We start from the raw sequence: 17,112 nt of genomic DNA, 5'->3' as shown, positions 1-17,112 counted from the left end.
ATGCATAAATAGTGTTTTAATTACCTCATCTGCCCCATTAAAATACTGAAATAAAAGGCTAATAAAGGAAGCACTTTTCAGAAAACACCTTCTTGATAAACATCCAGCACAATGCCATTATAGAGCTTCAGGGAAACCCTTCTGGTTTCAATGTTGGAAAACAAAAAAGTTTTGCTTTTTTCCTTCAGTCCTTGGGGATTACGCTCCATTTACATATATATAACATATACATATGTGTATATATGTATATGATACATATATATATACACCCATATATAGCAAGGTTCCTGTTTGTGTATGTTACAATATTGTAGTATCAAGGAGAATCCAGATAGCAACACTGTTTAACATGAGGTTTGAGGTAATTGGTTCTTGAAATACCTGGATCACAGACTGCATCCAGAAATAACAGCTGGGCAATGAAAAGGGTTTTTTCAGGCAGAAAAAACTAGTTAAAGTTGAAGAAAAAAAAAAGAAAGCTTACAGCAGTTGCTTTTACATGTCAAAATAAAGGCACAACAGAATAGCATTACATTTCAGAACAGCTGGGTGGACATAACACAAGTATCACCTCTTTCCGTGGAAATGTCCTGACATAAAGGATTACTGCTTACTCGAGAGGTTACTGCTTCAGTCAGGGAACTGAGCATCACCCTAAAACTAGAGTTTTGAAAGAGAAGTCCCATGTAAGTAAAGGACCAGGTGTGTTTAGAAAGCGCTCCAGGAACACACAAACACACACTCATGGTCCCACAGAACTGGATGGCAGCTCTCCCCTTGGCTTCCACAAGGCCAGGATTTCACTGAGAACATGGATGGCAGGTCTCCGCAATGGTAGCAGCCTGCTCGAGGTCGCCTAAGCACTAATTTCAAAAGGCACACTGTCAAACCAGCTTCAAGGAATTGTGGCACATTGGTTGGTTTAAAGCTTTTTTCAGTAACTCTTAACCCCAATGACACTGTGGTGTCAAGGTTAAGGGAACCCAAAAGACTGGCATGAATTTTAGGTCCAATGGGAAAAGTTAGCTTAAGTGAAAAGAATACATTGTAAAGATTTTTCTTTCATACTTTTAGAATACCTTCGATTGGTTATGCAAACTTGGAACACTTTTTTTCTAAGTAGGACTTTGGACGTGACAGTGCTCCTTTACTATAGTGCCTCGAACTCACACTGTGAAATCTGACGTTGGGAACACAGAACATGTATCTGCATGTTCTGGTGCGGCCTGATTAGTTGTGTCACTTCAGAGAGAAGGAACTTCTGGGAATTGGTTTTATCAGGACTCTACTGGCAACAGCTCCTTACAGATCATATTGTCAATGCAGCAGATGCAGCTGCTATAAATGGATATGGCAGCGAGTGAGATCAGCCCGGCTATTTGGTCTTGGTAAATTCTTAACACCCTGACTTCACAACTCACTGCAGCATCACGGCATATGCCAAAAGGCACACTGCTCACATATGGATACTCACATGAATACATGAAAAAGCTCTTCCTGGTTAAACTGAAGATGGTCATAAAAAAGCAATAAGCAACTTTAGCAGAAAGGATGTGACATGCAAGATAACCTAAACATATACTTAGTGCCACCCTCAAAGCGTGTCCAGGTACATCCAAACTTTCGCCTCAAACTTGTTTCAGGCTAAACTTGTTCTATTCTCTAGACTTTGATGTAGTGCACACTTAATTTAAACATTATATATATATATATTTATTTGCTGTGCGTACACAGACCTTTCTCCCTTTTCCCTGCAGAAACATATCAGACATTACAAAAATAATTTGTGGTATAAAAGAATTCTCACACAATGTAGAATTTTTGTTTGTATATGTAACTAAAATATATATATATTTTTCCAAAAGTAAAAAAGTCAAAATGTCCTTATTTTCCTCTATTATATAGTCTATATTATTTACAATGTTACCAAACAATATTCTGTATGTAAAAAGTGATGATAGTTTGTGGGACACTTCCTGCTTAGCAACTTCTCAAGCGGAGTGTGGCTTGAAGAGGACTGCAACAACAGCACTGTCACAACGTTACTGACCAACACCTTCCTCTTCAATACAAGTTTCTTCCATACCAAATGAAACCAGATCCTTCCCCCTGTAAGGCAGGATAAGTTCTGACAGTCTGACTAGAAGTAGCACAAGAGGAATAAAATGTGTGCTCTCTGGTTTCCATGCTGTGATACTAAGGGGGATCAGGATTCCTCATGGCGAGGCCTGACCCTGCCAACCTGGAAATACTCCCCAGCAACGTTGCACCAAGGGGTCCCAAGGCTTCTGCTGCTCCTTCTGAAACCAGCAACTTCAAGTGGGAACAGTAGTGAGCCAGGAGACAAGTAAAATGCAGTACAGTTACTGGGGGCACTCACGGATCTTCTCTTTGAAACAAACATACACACAGATCTCAGCATTTCCATAGGTGTAACTTTATCCAGCATAGTATATTCTGTAAGAGAATTGCAGCTGAAAAATGAAGCAGAATAAAAAATGGTTTTCTTTTGTCTTAGAAAAAACTCTGTGATCAGGACTAGCTAAAATCCTTAATCATAATGAATAAGCCTGGTACTACTTAACTGATGGTTAGATTGGTTTATAGCCATGCATATAGGCATGCATATGAGACACAATTTCCAGCCTTGCTGCACTACTGCAATTTCATTAGAAAGTCACTATCTATCATATCAAACCAAGCAATTTTAGTTTCTGTGTATTTCCAGATTCAAAATGTGAACTCAAACATTCTCCACCTAGGAATCCAGCCCAGTCAGTGCAATAAATTCATAAAGGGATTTACACCACATGGGGATGGGGATCCTGATGGGGAATCCTAAAGTCAAGGGGAATTTTTACCCAAGGTTCATATTCACATAAGAACTGCCATACAAGAGAGGAGGTCAACAAAAAGTTCTGCAGCAAAGTTTTGAAGAGCTACATCCTCCAAGTCTGAATGGGAAGTGAAAATTAGAGCTTGGGAAGTAAGAGGTGTTGTACCCATCATATTCAAGGGAGGGTTAAGAGGGAAAGAGTCATAATTGCTTATCACAGCTACACCTATAGATGTGCCCATGCTGACTTGGGAAAAGACTCTGCAGTACTGAACAGAACCAAAATCATGTTGTCAGTGAGAGTTCAAATGCTAGATCAGTGATGAGGAAACTACTTGCTTGACTGCTCAAGTGTTGAAAAACCAAGAAATTAATCAGAGTGTCTTCATGAATAAAATAAATTCCAGTTTGAAAGAACAGCTTTAGCTGTACAAATCAGTAAAAAAGCAAAAGTTCAGGATTTCCTTCTTTGCTGCGATAGCAAGACAGACACACATATCTACATACATTTAAAATTTTTAACTCGGCACACACACAATTTGGGAATTCTGTGTAAAATCAGTTTCTGAATCCTGTTTGACAAGATGATCTATAAGGAACCATCACACCAGGGAAGATATAATACTTTACAATCAACATTCAGTCAAAGTTTGTATAGTTGTGCAGTTCCCCACAGTAAGATAAGCTACATGTGAGAATTTTTGTTTATGCTTTCTCAAAAGAGAAGACTTCAGAGACTGTCTAATAGGCTATTAAAATCATATGGCACTTTCAATAAATACTTTAAAGCTTCTTAAAGAAATTAGGATAAAAAAAGCAACTGCTGTAATAAGCCTGTTTTAGCCATAACACATAATGCTGAAGGAAAAAATCCAGAACAGCAAACAGATAATAACAGTTAAAAGACAGTACAGCTTTTTTCTTTCTGCAGCAATATGAACTGGCTCCCATTCCTGGGGAAATGGGAGCAAGCTCACCTTGAAACAAGTATTCACTCAATCTCAACTGCTCTACGCTCCACCCCAACCCTTACATCACTTCACTTCTAAAACATAGTCACATTTTATATAAATCTCAGTGCAGAAATGTCTTAAACATGAAAAATACTGATCCTGCAAATGTTTACAACCACGCTTAACATTAAGTGAGCGCCCAACATCATGACACCAGAAGAGCTACCTACATGCTTAACGCTAAGCACAGGTATGTTGCAGCATCAGGCCCAAAGATGCCAACCCCCACCGGGGACATCACTTGGTCAGAATGGTTTCGTTCTGTCTGGTTTTGTCAAGGTGTTCTCAACAGAAGCACATCAAGAAACAGAAACTTCCAAACCTACACACAGAAATACAGTTACATGTGTGTACATACTAATATGCAATATACATTCAGTAACTTGAAAGAATAGGTTAAGACTTTATTCAGATAGACAAATTAAGGCAATTATCTTAATGTCTCTTCAAGATAAAGGACCATGTCCTCATTTGTGACCTCTAGGTTTTAAAGCTATATTTTTTCAAGAAATATATTTTAATTTTCTTTATATTTTCTCCAATCAGACATTTTGTTAGCTTAATAAATTATATCTGTGCAAGGGTGCACGCTGACAATTTGGCAGTGGCGAGAAGTCCAATTCATTTATATAATACACACTTTTTACATTTTTGTTACAGGGTGATTAGTTTAGGACTGCATTTTGGCTTAATACACAGGACAATTTAGAAGTTCTGGCCATCCAATAGACATAACTTTTTCAGTCCAGCAAGACACAGAATTCATGGTATATTCAAAGTAAAAAAAAAAAAAAATTAAAAAAATAATAAAAGAAAAAAAAAAAAAAAAAAAAAGATGTACTGTCCTTTCACTAAAACAGACCAAAAAAAAAAAATAACACAGAATGGAAACAGCCTTCACAAATAAGAGTGAATAATGCCCAGGTACCTTATATAGGCAGTTATTCTACAACTGTATACAGTTATTTACAATGGTGCTTTATAAAACAAACAAACAAACAAAAAAATGGTAGCACTTCCTAAAAGATTTTGGAACTTTTTTTCCTTTTTTTTTTTTTTTTCTTTTTTTAAAACTCCCTTGTCATAAAAGCCAACTTACATTAAAATATACTTACTACAAGACAACACAACTAACAAAATATATAATAAAACTCATACAAGTAGAAAATTCTGAGGTATTTCTGGTTTGAGGTGGTCTGTGGTCGTGAAGTTTTTAATTTTTTTTTTCAGTTTAAACCTCGGAAGCCACGTAACGTGTGTGTTTTGTGTTTGTTGGTTTTCTTTTTTTTTTTTTAGGTTTTTTTTTTTTCCTTTTTTTAAACATTGCATGTTTTGCAAATTAAAAAAATATTTCAATGTTGAATCAGCAGCATTAGGAACATTCACTGACTAGAGCGAGTTTATGGCATAATAAGAGTAATGGTATTTTAGAATATGCACCACTTTAAGACAAAAGAGTTTTGTCACAGAGCAAGGAGAAAGCAGCGTCAAAGAAACCAGTCGGAGAGATGCTGCGATAATCACTGCTGCTGCTGAGCTGCTTCTGCCTCCTGTAGCTGGGCAGCTTACAGGTGTCTCAGATGCTACAGGAGCCATCTGCCACCGGTTCAGGCATTCCCACGACCCCCTAAGCCCAAATTAATACGGAAAAAAAAAATAAAATTATAGAGCCAGTTTTCACACTTTTCCTTTTTCCACCGTCTGCACCCGTAGCTTGGGCTGACAGATCACCGACCCCAAGGCCGAATTTGCTGAACTGACTCACAATTAAAGTAAGATACAAAAATTTTGCCATCTTCCAGTCTTTTACCAAAGTGCGTCTGCAAACACACTTTCCCACCTCTTCCAATTACATGGCTTAAAAGCATCCCTCTCATTACTACCTGGAGTTGAAAAATAAAAGGTAATTATAGTTCTGCTTTGTTCTGTTACCACCCAAGCCTGAGATACGGGAGGAAGAAAGAACTAGTGCCTTGATTACAACCACTGGCTCTTTAACTCAGCTTTCTCCACACTCTGCAGTCGTTAATACTCTGCCCAGAAACGTCCTTCCTCTCCTCTATGGTTACCTGAGAAGTAGCTCCATAGCAAATGATGTTTCCCCAAATGCTGCCAAATCCAACGTCACTCTCCCCACCCCTATTCTACGCTCCCCCCTTTGATTCTACCATCAAGAATTAACATTCTCTGCCCAGTTACTTTTTCTCCATGTTACAATGACACCCGTTAGATCCGTAAAAGACACATCTGCTGTTTTTTTTTGAAGCTCACTTCCAAAAAAAACCGAGAACCAAAAGGAACTGAACCCAAAACCAAAACAAAATGGGGAAAAAAATCCTTTTGAGGAAGGTGTATTCTTTACATAACAGTCTTAAGTTTCCTCCACAGTTTGCAGCATTGCGTTTTCTAAGATGGTAGGTGGTTTTCCTTTACATCACAGATGCTCTGCTCAGAAGACAGACCAATAAAGAGAAACCCAGAAAACTGAATAAAATAAAAACAACTGAAGTGAGTTTGTTGAGGTTCTGAGGTACCTGCACCTTTTCTGCATTCATTAGTCGGCACCTGAATGCTTGCTGAAATGTCCTTTTTTTTAATACAGTAGAGCAATGTGCTGGTAAAATTGATCCAATCCAAAATAATAATAATAATAATAATAACAATAATAATAAAAAGTCAAGATAAAATAGCAGCTGCATTCATGTGTTTGTTGGATTTTTGTGTTTTTGTTTTTTTTTGTGTGGGTTTTTTCTTAAAACCTTTTCCTTTTTTTTTTTTTTTAATCCACTGAGTCTGGAAAGACAAAAGTGAACCAGGACTTAGATACTAGACTCTTTGGGCGGCAAGTCCACGTTGGTGACGGACGTCACGATGGAGACGAGGCAGTCCGAGGTAGTGCCGTTTACAGATTTGCGGATCTGCGCAATGCGCTCCTCGACACAGCCCGCCGAGAGCCGAGCCTCCGCATCGTGGTCCCAGCACTCTTCGATGGTCACGCAGAGCTGCGCCAAGCCCTGCAGGCAACAAGGGGGAGAAAGCACTGTCAGCGCCAAAGTCTGCTCCAGGGACTGTCTGCAGCAGATGGGGAGGTCCACTAACACAGCCTAATGCTGTAAAGAATAACTAAGAATATTTTCTCCATGATATCATAGAATCATAGGATACCAGGTCAGAAGGGACCTCAAGGATCATCTGGTCCAGCCTTTCTTAGCAAAGCATGACTTAGACTAGATAACCCAGCACCCTGTTCAGCCAAATCTTAGAAATGTCCAGTGTTGGGGAATCCATGACTTCCCTGGGAAAGTTATTCCAATGCTGATTGTTTTTATTGTGGAAATTTTCCAAACATCATGCCAATTCAAAAAATTATGCCAATTAGCATGAGATAAGCATTAAAAGTGACTTTAAATACGTGTTTTGAGATTTTTTTAAGCTTTTGCTTTCTAGGGCTATACAGCTTGGTCATATACAGCTTTTTTTCATAGCCTCAAAAGTACTTTTTTAATATAAAAATATAGCCCAAGATTCGTCAGTTAAAGCATTAAAAGACATCAAGTATCACGATTCCCATGATAAAACCACGAGAGCTGGCAGCACCATATCAGGTACTGTGAAATCGTTGCTTTGTTTGCAGTCACTTCTGAAGAGAAACTAGGAAAAAATTCTTCCTGTGAGGGTGATGAGGCACTGGCAGTGGCTGCCCCATCCTTGGCAGTGTTCAAGGCCAGGCTGGATGGGGCTTTGAGCAACCTGGCCTTGTGGAAGGTGTCCCTGCCCACGGCAGGGGGTTGGAACTGGATGAGCTTTAAGGTCCCTTCCAACCCAAACCATTCTATGATTCTATATAACCAGAATAACTAAATTCAACACTGCTGGAAGAGCGCAGCTCTTACTTGAACCCTCATTTGAACTGAAGACTCATATTTACTTACAGCCTACAGCCCACAGCCCTCAACTTCGAGGCAGTGAGTTAATACACCTGAGACTAGCCAAAACCATGGCAGTTTGGTCCGAATAGAGGCATTTAGCTTCTTTCTGAAGCCCTGTGAGATTTCATCATCTGCTTAGTTTCTCAGTCTGAAAAAAATAATATCTTTTATTAAAAATGCAAGCCTGAAATTACCTACCTCTGGGAAACCCATACTGCATTTTGCTTCATTGCCTGCTTGCTTCACATCTAATTAATTTTTCCTCAAAAAATTGTTCAAGTCTTGCATCTCTCTAGTTTGTGAGGTACGCATCTCTTATGTTATGGATCATTTTCTTAATGAAAAAGACTTTATTTTCCATTCTTTCACCATATTGAAGGAATCCTACTATACCACCAGACACTCCATGTTTAGCACTGGCTGCCTTTAATTAGCTAATTTACTCTCTAAATAGAAGGAAAAATGGAAAGGGGAACATGAAGGTGTTGAGTGACCCCTCATTCCCAGCACTGACTCTCTTTAGCACTGGCGAGCAGGTCCATGCACCAGGGTGGACTCGTTAGCTTCCCCATGAAGCCTACAAGTGATGCATAACCACATCCCTCATTCCAATCACACAGGAAAACATTTTCCACCGTTAACCAGGAGGGACGTACGGGGTGTTTCAGCCAGTGATCCTTGAACACAGGGCGCATCTTCTTGTGAACCACTACTTCTTGCAGGTCCTCAAGGGATGGATGCTGACCTATTTCTTCTTCGAAAGGCAGCATGTATTCATCCACTGGACCTAAGGTGCACACAAAGAACCGGGTCAGTACAGAAATGTCCTCCACAGAGCCACATCCTCCCCATGCATGAGTGAGCTGTGGCTCCAGAGCAACCTCAATCCACTGCAGCAAAGCCTGAAGTTCACATGTCACTGCAGACAAATGTGATTTATACTCTTTCTGCACAATGGACTTTGCTGTCCCTGCTGTCTGTCTGGCTTATGCATTTTCCACCTCATCAAGTTAAGAATCTGAACCCTCAGCCGGGCCTCCCAATCCCACTGCCCTTCTTGAGGAGGCTTGTCGGGTAGTCTATGATTTATTTTAATAGAAAGGGCAAATCAGCGCATCCTCGCATAGCAATTGAACACGCAATAACCTAGAGAAAGGTTTCAGCATGAGCATAATTTTATTTTAGGCACTGACTAGCATGGTCAAGTATACAGAACACTTAAATTTCTTGCTTTGTGATCTGGCTTGTCATAGGTTTGAGTCAGCCCTGGCTCGCTGGAGCCAGATGCACTCATCCCAAGTACCAGCTCCTAAGTGCAAACTGATCCCTGAATGGTTTAGTTATACCAGTTACGGCTGTGAACTGCTATGGGCCACAGGAATGAGACAACTGTTACGAGTATCAGTGCAGATGCTGGATGGTAGCAGTAACTTCTGCTTATTGGAACATCATTTGGCTTTTGGCAATGTGTAGATGCTTTCTCACAAACATCAGCCTAGCTTAACTGATGGGCTTTCTCAGAGTGCTCCATGGCATCACTTATGGTTTCTTGGTAGCAAAGAGTGACCTCTTTCAGGAGTGGAGATATTTCAAGAGGGCCTTTCCAGAATTAAGTAAGTGCTGAGCACTTCAGCTGGTGACACCAACAATGTGATGTTTAGGTATGCTAAAAAAAAAAAGAAATGAAATCAGTAAACCAGCTTATCGTTATTCTTGTTGACATGGCACACCAGTCACTAAACCAAACTGAAACACTTGTTCCAGAGATGGCACAGTAACGTTCATGACCTTCCCTTCCTCTTGCTCCAAGAGGGATCAAGGCTATGGAGAGCTGCACTGATGATCTTCAAGCCAAATCTGTTGTTTACAAAACACCACTTCTGAGCTAGAAATGCAGATGAGGTTCAATGTAACTCCCCATCATTCTAAAGGAAGCCTTCCCTCTGATTTAATGGTGTTCTGTATAGCATTTGTAGTATGTTGGCCAGCTGCTGCATGAGAAGAGTTAGAAGGAAATCACAAACATGACAGTCTAAAACTCCAAATGCTTATTTGGGGAGTCTCAACAGAGAAGTGTCATTCCTACACAAGTACCACTGTTAAACCCCACTGTGCTCCTACCTTCCTGCTCCTCCACCATTTTGTCTGGTTAGATAGCAAATTTTTGAAGAAAGCTTTTGAAGAAAAAGGCTTCTCTTGCCACACACCTGTGTGGTAAGATTGACTGGCTCTTTGGTCCTACTGTAATACTAATAAAAACATTTGAAGTCCAGGTGAGGTACTGTTCACATATGAGCACCCATATCCATACAAGAAGAAAGAAGTTGGAGCAAGCAGCCTTGGAGCTACTACAATGAAATGATTGCTTCCTTGACTGGGGCAAGGTCCTGCAAATGGCAAGGGTGTCACCAAAGGGCAGAAGTGCTATTTGGACAGAAAAGATGCCCCATTTTGCAGCATCATATTAGGATAAAAAAAATCACAAAAAAAACAACTGAGAAAGGAGACACCATGAAAGTTCATTCTTTTGGATCATGCAGGAGAAAGTGAGATCCTCCAAAACTCTACATGGAACAACAAACTCTTCCCACTGCTGACAGGCAGCTTGATCAGCAAAAGTCAAAGATTAATACCTAACGACTTATGATAGCAGGGAAATGGACTTGCTGACCCAAGAAGATTCTTCCAGCCTTTGTTCCTGCTACTTCATCAAGGTGCTTCATTTCTGGGCATTCCATTCAGGCTACTACACTGCCAGCAGAAGTGAGGTGTGACAGCCAAGCTGAAGCCCAAAGCCTGCTTTGGTCATGGGCAGGAATGCAGAGTGCCACGGAGAGCAGCACAGAGCAGGCTAAGGGCTACAGGACACCCACCACTGATGGAGGAATCACCTACTCCTCCTCCCTCTGAGTTCTCAGGCAATTTGCAATGTAACCAGCACAGTTAAAAGCACGTTGAGACTTGAACACTACAAAGGTTATTATCTACAGAGAATGACAGATTATGCTAAAAAATATGCAAGTGAAAAACAGGTTAGCTGCTTAATAAAAATATGCCATTGATTACTATTAATTTAAAAAAACCCAAACCCACAAAGACTGGCCCACTGTCTGGACCACTAAACAATGCTGAAACAAAGCCCTCCCCAGGGAAGAGACAATCTTTCTTCTTACCATCAACTGCTCTGCATCTGGAGACTAGTTCCCACAACACCAGTCCCATTGCATACATGTCTATCCTCAGGAAGGCGTCTCGTTGGAAGTTGATTGCTCCCTCTAACACTTCGGGAGCCATATACCTCCTTGTTCCCACCTACAGAGAAAAAAACCACAACTTAGATTACATTCTAGTTGGGTCCATCAGCCTTCGCTGGTTGTAGATGAGTGACAGCCGGTTTCATTAGCCTTAAGGCTACTTCTGCTAAAGTTGCACCACACTCGGAAAACAGGAAAAAGGGAGCTGTTTTTTCTGACACAGATTCTCATTAAGATCACTGGAGTCTAGATAAGCTATCTGAAAGAAAAAGCTGAAGTGCATGACTATGTGTGTGATATTCATTCAGGGTACGTTACAGGCCTAATTTAAACACAGTGTGGTGTGGTAAGTACGGATGGAATTCTGCCTTCCCTGCATCCCACCGCATCTTGCTCTGGCAGCATACGCTCCATGAGAAAATGCTGTCTTTGGAGACATCAAACATCCTGAGGTCAACTCAGACTTGGTTATCATCGTTGTTGAAAGTTCAACCCCCTTTCACTCAAAAAGTTAACTATATGAAAAAAAAAGAGTAAAATTGATACATCCTGAAATGGTAGGAAAAGGTATTGTTTTGACACCCCTGGATAAAACAAGTCTCCTTTAACCACAGGAGCAGTAAAGCATGAACCCTGCAAAGTCTACCCTGCCCTGGCTTGCTGTGATCTAGTTTGGAAAAGATCCCCTCTCACCAATTTGAGGGGACTCAGTCCTCATTACAGTTGTGTTTAGTCCAGCCGGAGCCATACTAAGCTCCTCATGTAGTTGTGATTATATAAGTGGCAGAATTACAGCCCATACTGGAGGAGAGTGGTGAGAAGAGCCAGGGGAAAAGCACCTTTTTAGCATGGGATTTGAAACTCCTGTAATACATTCTTTTAGAAAATTCTTCTCTGTTCTTGCTGTTACCTGAGTCAGTGGGGACAGGGGAAAGGCAGGATGTGAAAAAAGTATGCAAAAACTCAGCAAAAGACAAAAATAAAGTGGCAAAAATAAGGAAAGCTGGGAGGGACTAACTTCACTCCTTCTGAGATAAAAGTAAAAAAGGCAGCCTGCATTGGAGATGAACACTTAGAAAACCCCAAAGGCACAAGCAGGGGATGCTGGCCTTGCTGTGCCCCGGCACAAGAGCAGAATCACAGAATAGCGAGGGCTGGAAAGGACCTTAAGATCATCTGAATGAGGGGCTGCTCACTGCAATGCAAAGGCAGAAAATTTAGAACCTATAAAAACATACTATATCGTTGAAGCACTGCACAGCCAGCTCACAAGATCTGCTGCTGGTAAAAGTCACCCAACAGCCACCCTGGCTGAACTCTTAAAACTAAATGAATGATTTTTAGAGCACTAATATATGCATTGTAGTATTAGTGTTAATATTTAGGAGTATTAATATTTGTGCTACAGTCTAGACAGGTGGTCCATGCAGTGGGTGGGGAGCTGCCTGACTGCCTGTACCCAGAGGGTGGTGGTCAATAGCTCCTTTTCCAGCTGGGGTCCACTAGGGACTGATGTTGGGCCCAACGCTGTTTAATATCTTCGTATATGATCTGGGTAATAGGATCAGTGGTACCCTGATGAAGTTTGCTGATGACACCAAACTGGGTGGGGAAGTGGACACTTTGGAAGGGGGAGCCACCCTGCAGGAAGACCTGGTTGGGCTGGAAGAGTGGGCTAACAAGAATCTTATGAAGTACAATAAGGACAAGTTTAAGGTCTTGCACCTGGAAAAACGTAATCCAGGAGAGCAGCACAGGCTGGGATCTACCCTGCTGGGGAGCAGCTCTTTGGAAGGGACCAGGGATCCCGGTAAACAACAATCTCAATATGAGTTGCTGCTGGGGCAAAGAAAGCCAGCAGAAGGCTGGGTTACATCAACAAGGGCACCACCAGCAGAGGTAAAGGAAGTCATCATAACACTCTACTCAGTGCTTGTCAGGCCACACCTGGCATACTGAGTTCAGTTTTGGTTCCCAATATACAAAAAAAGATAGGGACAGGCTAGAGAGGGTCCAGAGAAGAAACACAAAGATGATCGAAGGGCTGAGAAGCCATATAAGGAAAGGCCGAGAGAACTTTTTTTTCAAACTTGAGAAAGAAAGGCTCAGGGGAGACCTTCTCACCATGTTCCAGTACTTAAAGGATGGCTACAAAGAAGATGGAGACTCCCTTTTTACAAGGAGTCACATGGGAAAAGGTATGAGGGGTCATGGGCACAAGTTACTCCTGGGGAGATTCCAATTGGACACAAGAGGAAAATTTTTCACAATGAGAACAATCCGTCATTGGAATAATCTCCCCAGGGAAGTGGTGGTCTCCCCAAAACTGGACACTTTAAAGATTTGGCTGGACAAGGTGCTGGCACATCAAGTTTAGGTCATGCTTTGCCTAAAAAGGTTGGACCAGATGGTCCTTGAGGTCCCTTCCAACCTGGTATTCTATGATTCTATGAATATTTAATACCTAGACAATAAAAAGTCAACAGTCCCATGTTTGAGGGAAGAAGGTGCCTGGCCCCAGGGCTGGCATGACCTCACCTGCATGGTGGTCAGGAGGGTTTGAGCACTCTCCCAGCTCACCCAGATCAAAGCAACTCCTGGAATTTATGACCGACCACAAGCTTTTATGGAAAATACATACCTCAAAGAGAATTAAAACTACACAAACTTCCCCCACTTGCAAGGAGCTTTGGCAAGCCCAACTTTTTAAAATGTGATTGTTAAAGATAACGATTACCTGTCCATGAGTGTCCCCTGGAGGTTTTCCAGGTTCAAACCGTACAGCTAGTCCAAAATCGGCTAGCACTGCCGTCAAGTCGTTCTTCAGCAAGACATTTTTACTCTTGAAGTCCCTACAGACAAGCCAAGAAGCAAGTTTGGGAAGGGTTTATTATGGCACACAGCCAAATCACATTGCAACACACCATGTTGTAAGTCTATAGGCTTAGCAGCCCCCAGTAAATCAACTCCTTCCTTCCTTACCCGGCTGTCCATCATGGCCAGCACTGGCAAATTTGATTGCTCCTCACTGCCCATATCCCTAAAACACAACCAAGACCAAGCAGCCCTGTGCTGCTCAGCACAGAGTTGACCAAATTCTACGATGAATTAACCTCAAACTAAATGAAGGAGTGATATGAAGGCAGTGTTTTAATTAGAACAGGCAGCATAAAGCACCATTTCTTGCTCTGAGCACCAGCTGCGGACCCCCTCCTCTACGGCCTTGTATTTCTCACTCCCAACAACAAAAGCAAGACAGGTTAAGGGGTTCATATATTCTTTATCCTAGTAAGGATGTTTGGTTCCCTCTACAAAATTAGATCTTCCTGGAAATTAGCAGATGCTGGTGAGACTCTCTTCACCCTGGCTATATGCTTCAACAGACTTTTGACATAGTCATCTACTGCACTTGTTTTAATTGCCTGATTGATCTTCCCTGGAGAATTCAGAGAGCTGGAAAGCAAGCAGGGAAGGGGGTGAGCCCACACTCAGAAAGGCTGTTGGGATCGGACCAGGCAGCTGACAGGCAGGTATAAGCATTTGCAGTAGAGATGGTGGGTCTGTCCTTGAAGGCGGCTTTAAGGAGACATTCATGTCAGTCCTGTGCTGTAGTGGGACTGTTTCAGGGCAGCTCAGGTAAATCTGCAGGGGCTGGAAAGGGGAGGAGGGTGGAGGAGGGTCACACTGAGATGCCTATCCACTTGAGCCCTGTTCCCTGGGCTTCCCGCATTTTCATCTGAAAAGGAATGTTTGGCAATCTAATTAAATTACAGACCTCAGACAGCAGATGGCAATTGTCCTGTATGCTCAGCATTATAATTTCCCTATCATCAATTCACTCAGTGACCCTGCTGATTGCAGGACATTGCAGGCCTGCACAAATAATTAATGAGGGCAGATACAATTGTTCCACACTAGAGAGACCTGTCAAAATTCTCTGGGAAGAGAGGAACTGCTGGACCATAGAGAAGGGCTGCTCGCTGTGGCTTCAGATACCAGAAGACCAGCTCAAAGCACCACAAGCAAAAATCATTCTGTACCACCCAGCCTCTGATTTTGAGCTTAAAAGCGGATTTTTCCTTTCTAAACTAATTACAGCATGATAGAAATTTCTGGCTCAAGGATTAAGATGGGAAAAGTGGGTGGGAAGTTGGAGAGCATCATATAGCCATGGAATGCCAGCAGAAAACAGTCCCTATTATTTCAGGGGGACACATCAGGTTTCTAGGGACACCATACAGTTTTGCAGAGGCTGCAAAACATTCGTACCCCCCTGTTACACAGAAAACCACCGTTTACCTAATACCTGTCATCTTAGGGACTGCTTCCATGCTATAGCAGTTTTCCCTCAAGCTTAGAAAACAGCCATCATCTAATGACATAGATAAACGCCTTTGCTCAGCCAGCATTAAGGGATTATGCCCTCCAGGATGGTACAGATTGTGTGCAAGATTTTTCCAAAATGGTGATTCACAGAAATGAGGAGCACATAGAAATGCTCAGACCATCTGCCTGAACGATACATTTCCAAAGTGAAATGTAAACCAGTATTATTGTCTGGGCATCTTGTTCACCCACACTGCCCTTTGGGCATGCAACAGTTAACTACTACATCTTGATACACGATGCAGTAATTTCCCTTTGTGCTTCCTTTTTTCCCACTATTTCTGTACATTTCCCCATTTTTTCCATGCTTTGCTTACTTCCTTCCACAAACCATCTTGAACTGGCACATGTGAGCTGCAATGCAAACACATACAGGACAGGGAGAAATAGCTGATCCAAGCCATGCCAAGTAGAATTCCCAATAACATCACATGCATTAGACCATACTAAAATGGTCACTGAGATAAAGGAAAGTGGCCTCAAAAATAAATATATATCTTTTCCCGTGCAATGCCTTAAACTAGGGAATAAGGGAGTGAGGGGACTGTGAATGATGGGCGCGTTGATTTAGATACCAAAGATTTTATTTTCAGCCTCCACGTGGGGGCACTTTCGCACCAACAAGCAATCCCATAACCTTAATCCTTTTTGTAATGCCGGGGGCCAGTAAGGAGTTAGCTGAAGCCCGGCTCAGCAGTGACTCGGGGAGTTCCACCTGGCAACCCCAGCATCTTCACATGCTTTGTGTGAAGCCATTCATAAATACCCGCCCTCCCCCCCAGTTTCAAATGCATTTGGTATTTTCTTTTAAAGCAAAAATAAAACTGAGAGGAACAGGGTAATCCAAGGGAAATCCCCTGTGTTCCGAAATCCCTCTTCAGTAGGTATGTGCTAAGTTCACACAAATAGTGCATTCTCCATCTTTTATAATTTGCTAAATGGATGGGGACACTAATGAGCACGATCTGTTGCTTTAAAGCCTTTCGCTGCTCCCCACCCTCAGGAATTTTCATGTGTAAACCACTGCCTTTATTCCACAGGGACAAATGTCAGGGACACAGAGGTCAGCTCCAGGAGCAGCACAAAGGCAGCTGCAGGCTCTTTCAACAGCCCCCAGCTCTCAGGAACCTTCAGGTTTGGGTAGGGGGGCTGTTCTGGGGGCAGGGACACTCCTGCAAAAAAGGGATTATCTTGCCACAGATGAAGACAGCCGCACTAGACAGGGTACAAAATTGCTGCAGCTGGACACGGGGTTTAAGTCCCTCCTAGATGAAATGTGGTGGGTGGCAGGGTAGTACAGCTGCGGATTAGGGCATAGCCCATGTAAATCCCTTCTGGAAAACTCCCCCCTCCTGCCGTGCCACTAGCATACCCCTGGTAGAGATGCTTTAGTCCAGGGCAAGCAATGTAGGACTTTGGAGAAGGGCTAAAATAAGTACTATTGCAACGAGGATGCTTTAACCCACTGCTTTCTGGATTCCTGCTGTCCCCAGGGTCCTACAACCCAGATGGTTTGAAGAGGGTGCCAAGAAGACTCAGAAGCTTTGTGGTCCCTGCTCTGCTGTCTCTCATAAGCCCCCCCGGTATGATTTGGGCAGTATAAAATACAGGGAAAAATATATAGCAGCCATTTTCTGCATTTCTACAGTTTCTCCATTTCTTCTAACGGTCAAAGCTCTGTGGGAAGGCACACA

General features: G+C 42.1%; 1 protein-coding gene across 1 annotated transcript in view; it reads right to left on the bottom strand.

Moving 5' to 3' along the window:
• Positions 1-6,326: 6,326 nt before the first annotated feature.
• The window catches only part of ACVR2B (activin A receptor type 2B), a 97,895-nt gene continuing 87,109 nt past the window's right edge, over positions 6,327-17,112 (bottom strand). Inside the window, exons 8-11 of the mRNA XM_080610657.1 lie at positions 13,770-13,884; positions 10,952-11,090; positions 8,435-8,565; positions 6,327-6,863 (exon numbers count right to left, since the gene is read on the bottom strand). Coding sequence (XP_080466783.1) covers positions 6,669-6,863; positions 8,435-8,565; positions 10,952-11,090; positions 13,770-13,884 — 580 coding nt within the window. The 3' untranslated portion in view covers positions 6,327-6,668. The remainder of the gene's footprint in view (positions 6,864-8,434; positions 8,566-10,951; positions 11,091-13,769; positions 13,885-17,112) is intronic.

This window comes from Psittacula echo, assembly GCF_963264785.1.
Source record: "Psittacula echo genome assembly, chromosome: 2".
In the NCBI taxonomy this organism is placed as follows: Eukaryota; Metazoa; Chordata; class Aves; order Psittaciformes; family Psittacidae; genus Psittacula; species Psittacula echo.
The sequence above is the reverse complement of the archived record's forward strand: the minus strand, read 5'-3'. Positions and strand labels throughout refer to the sequence as shown.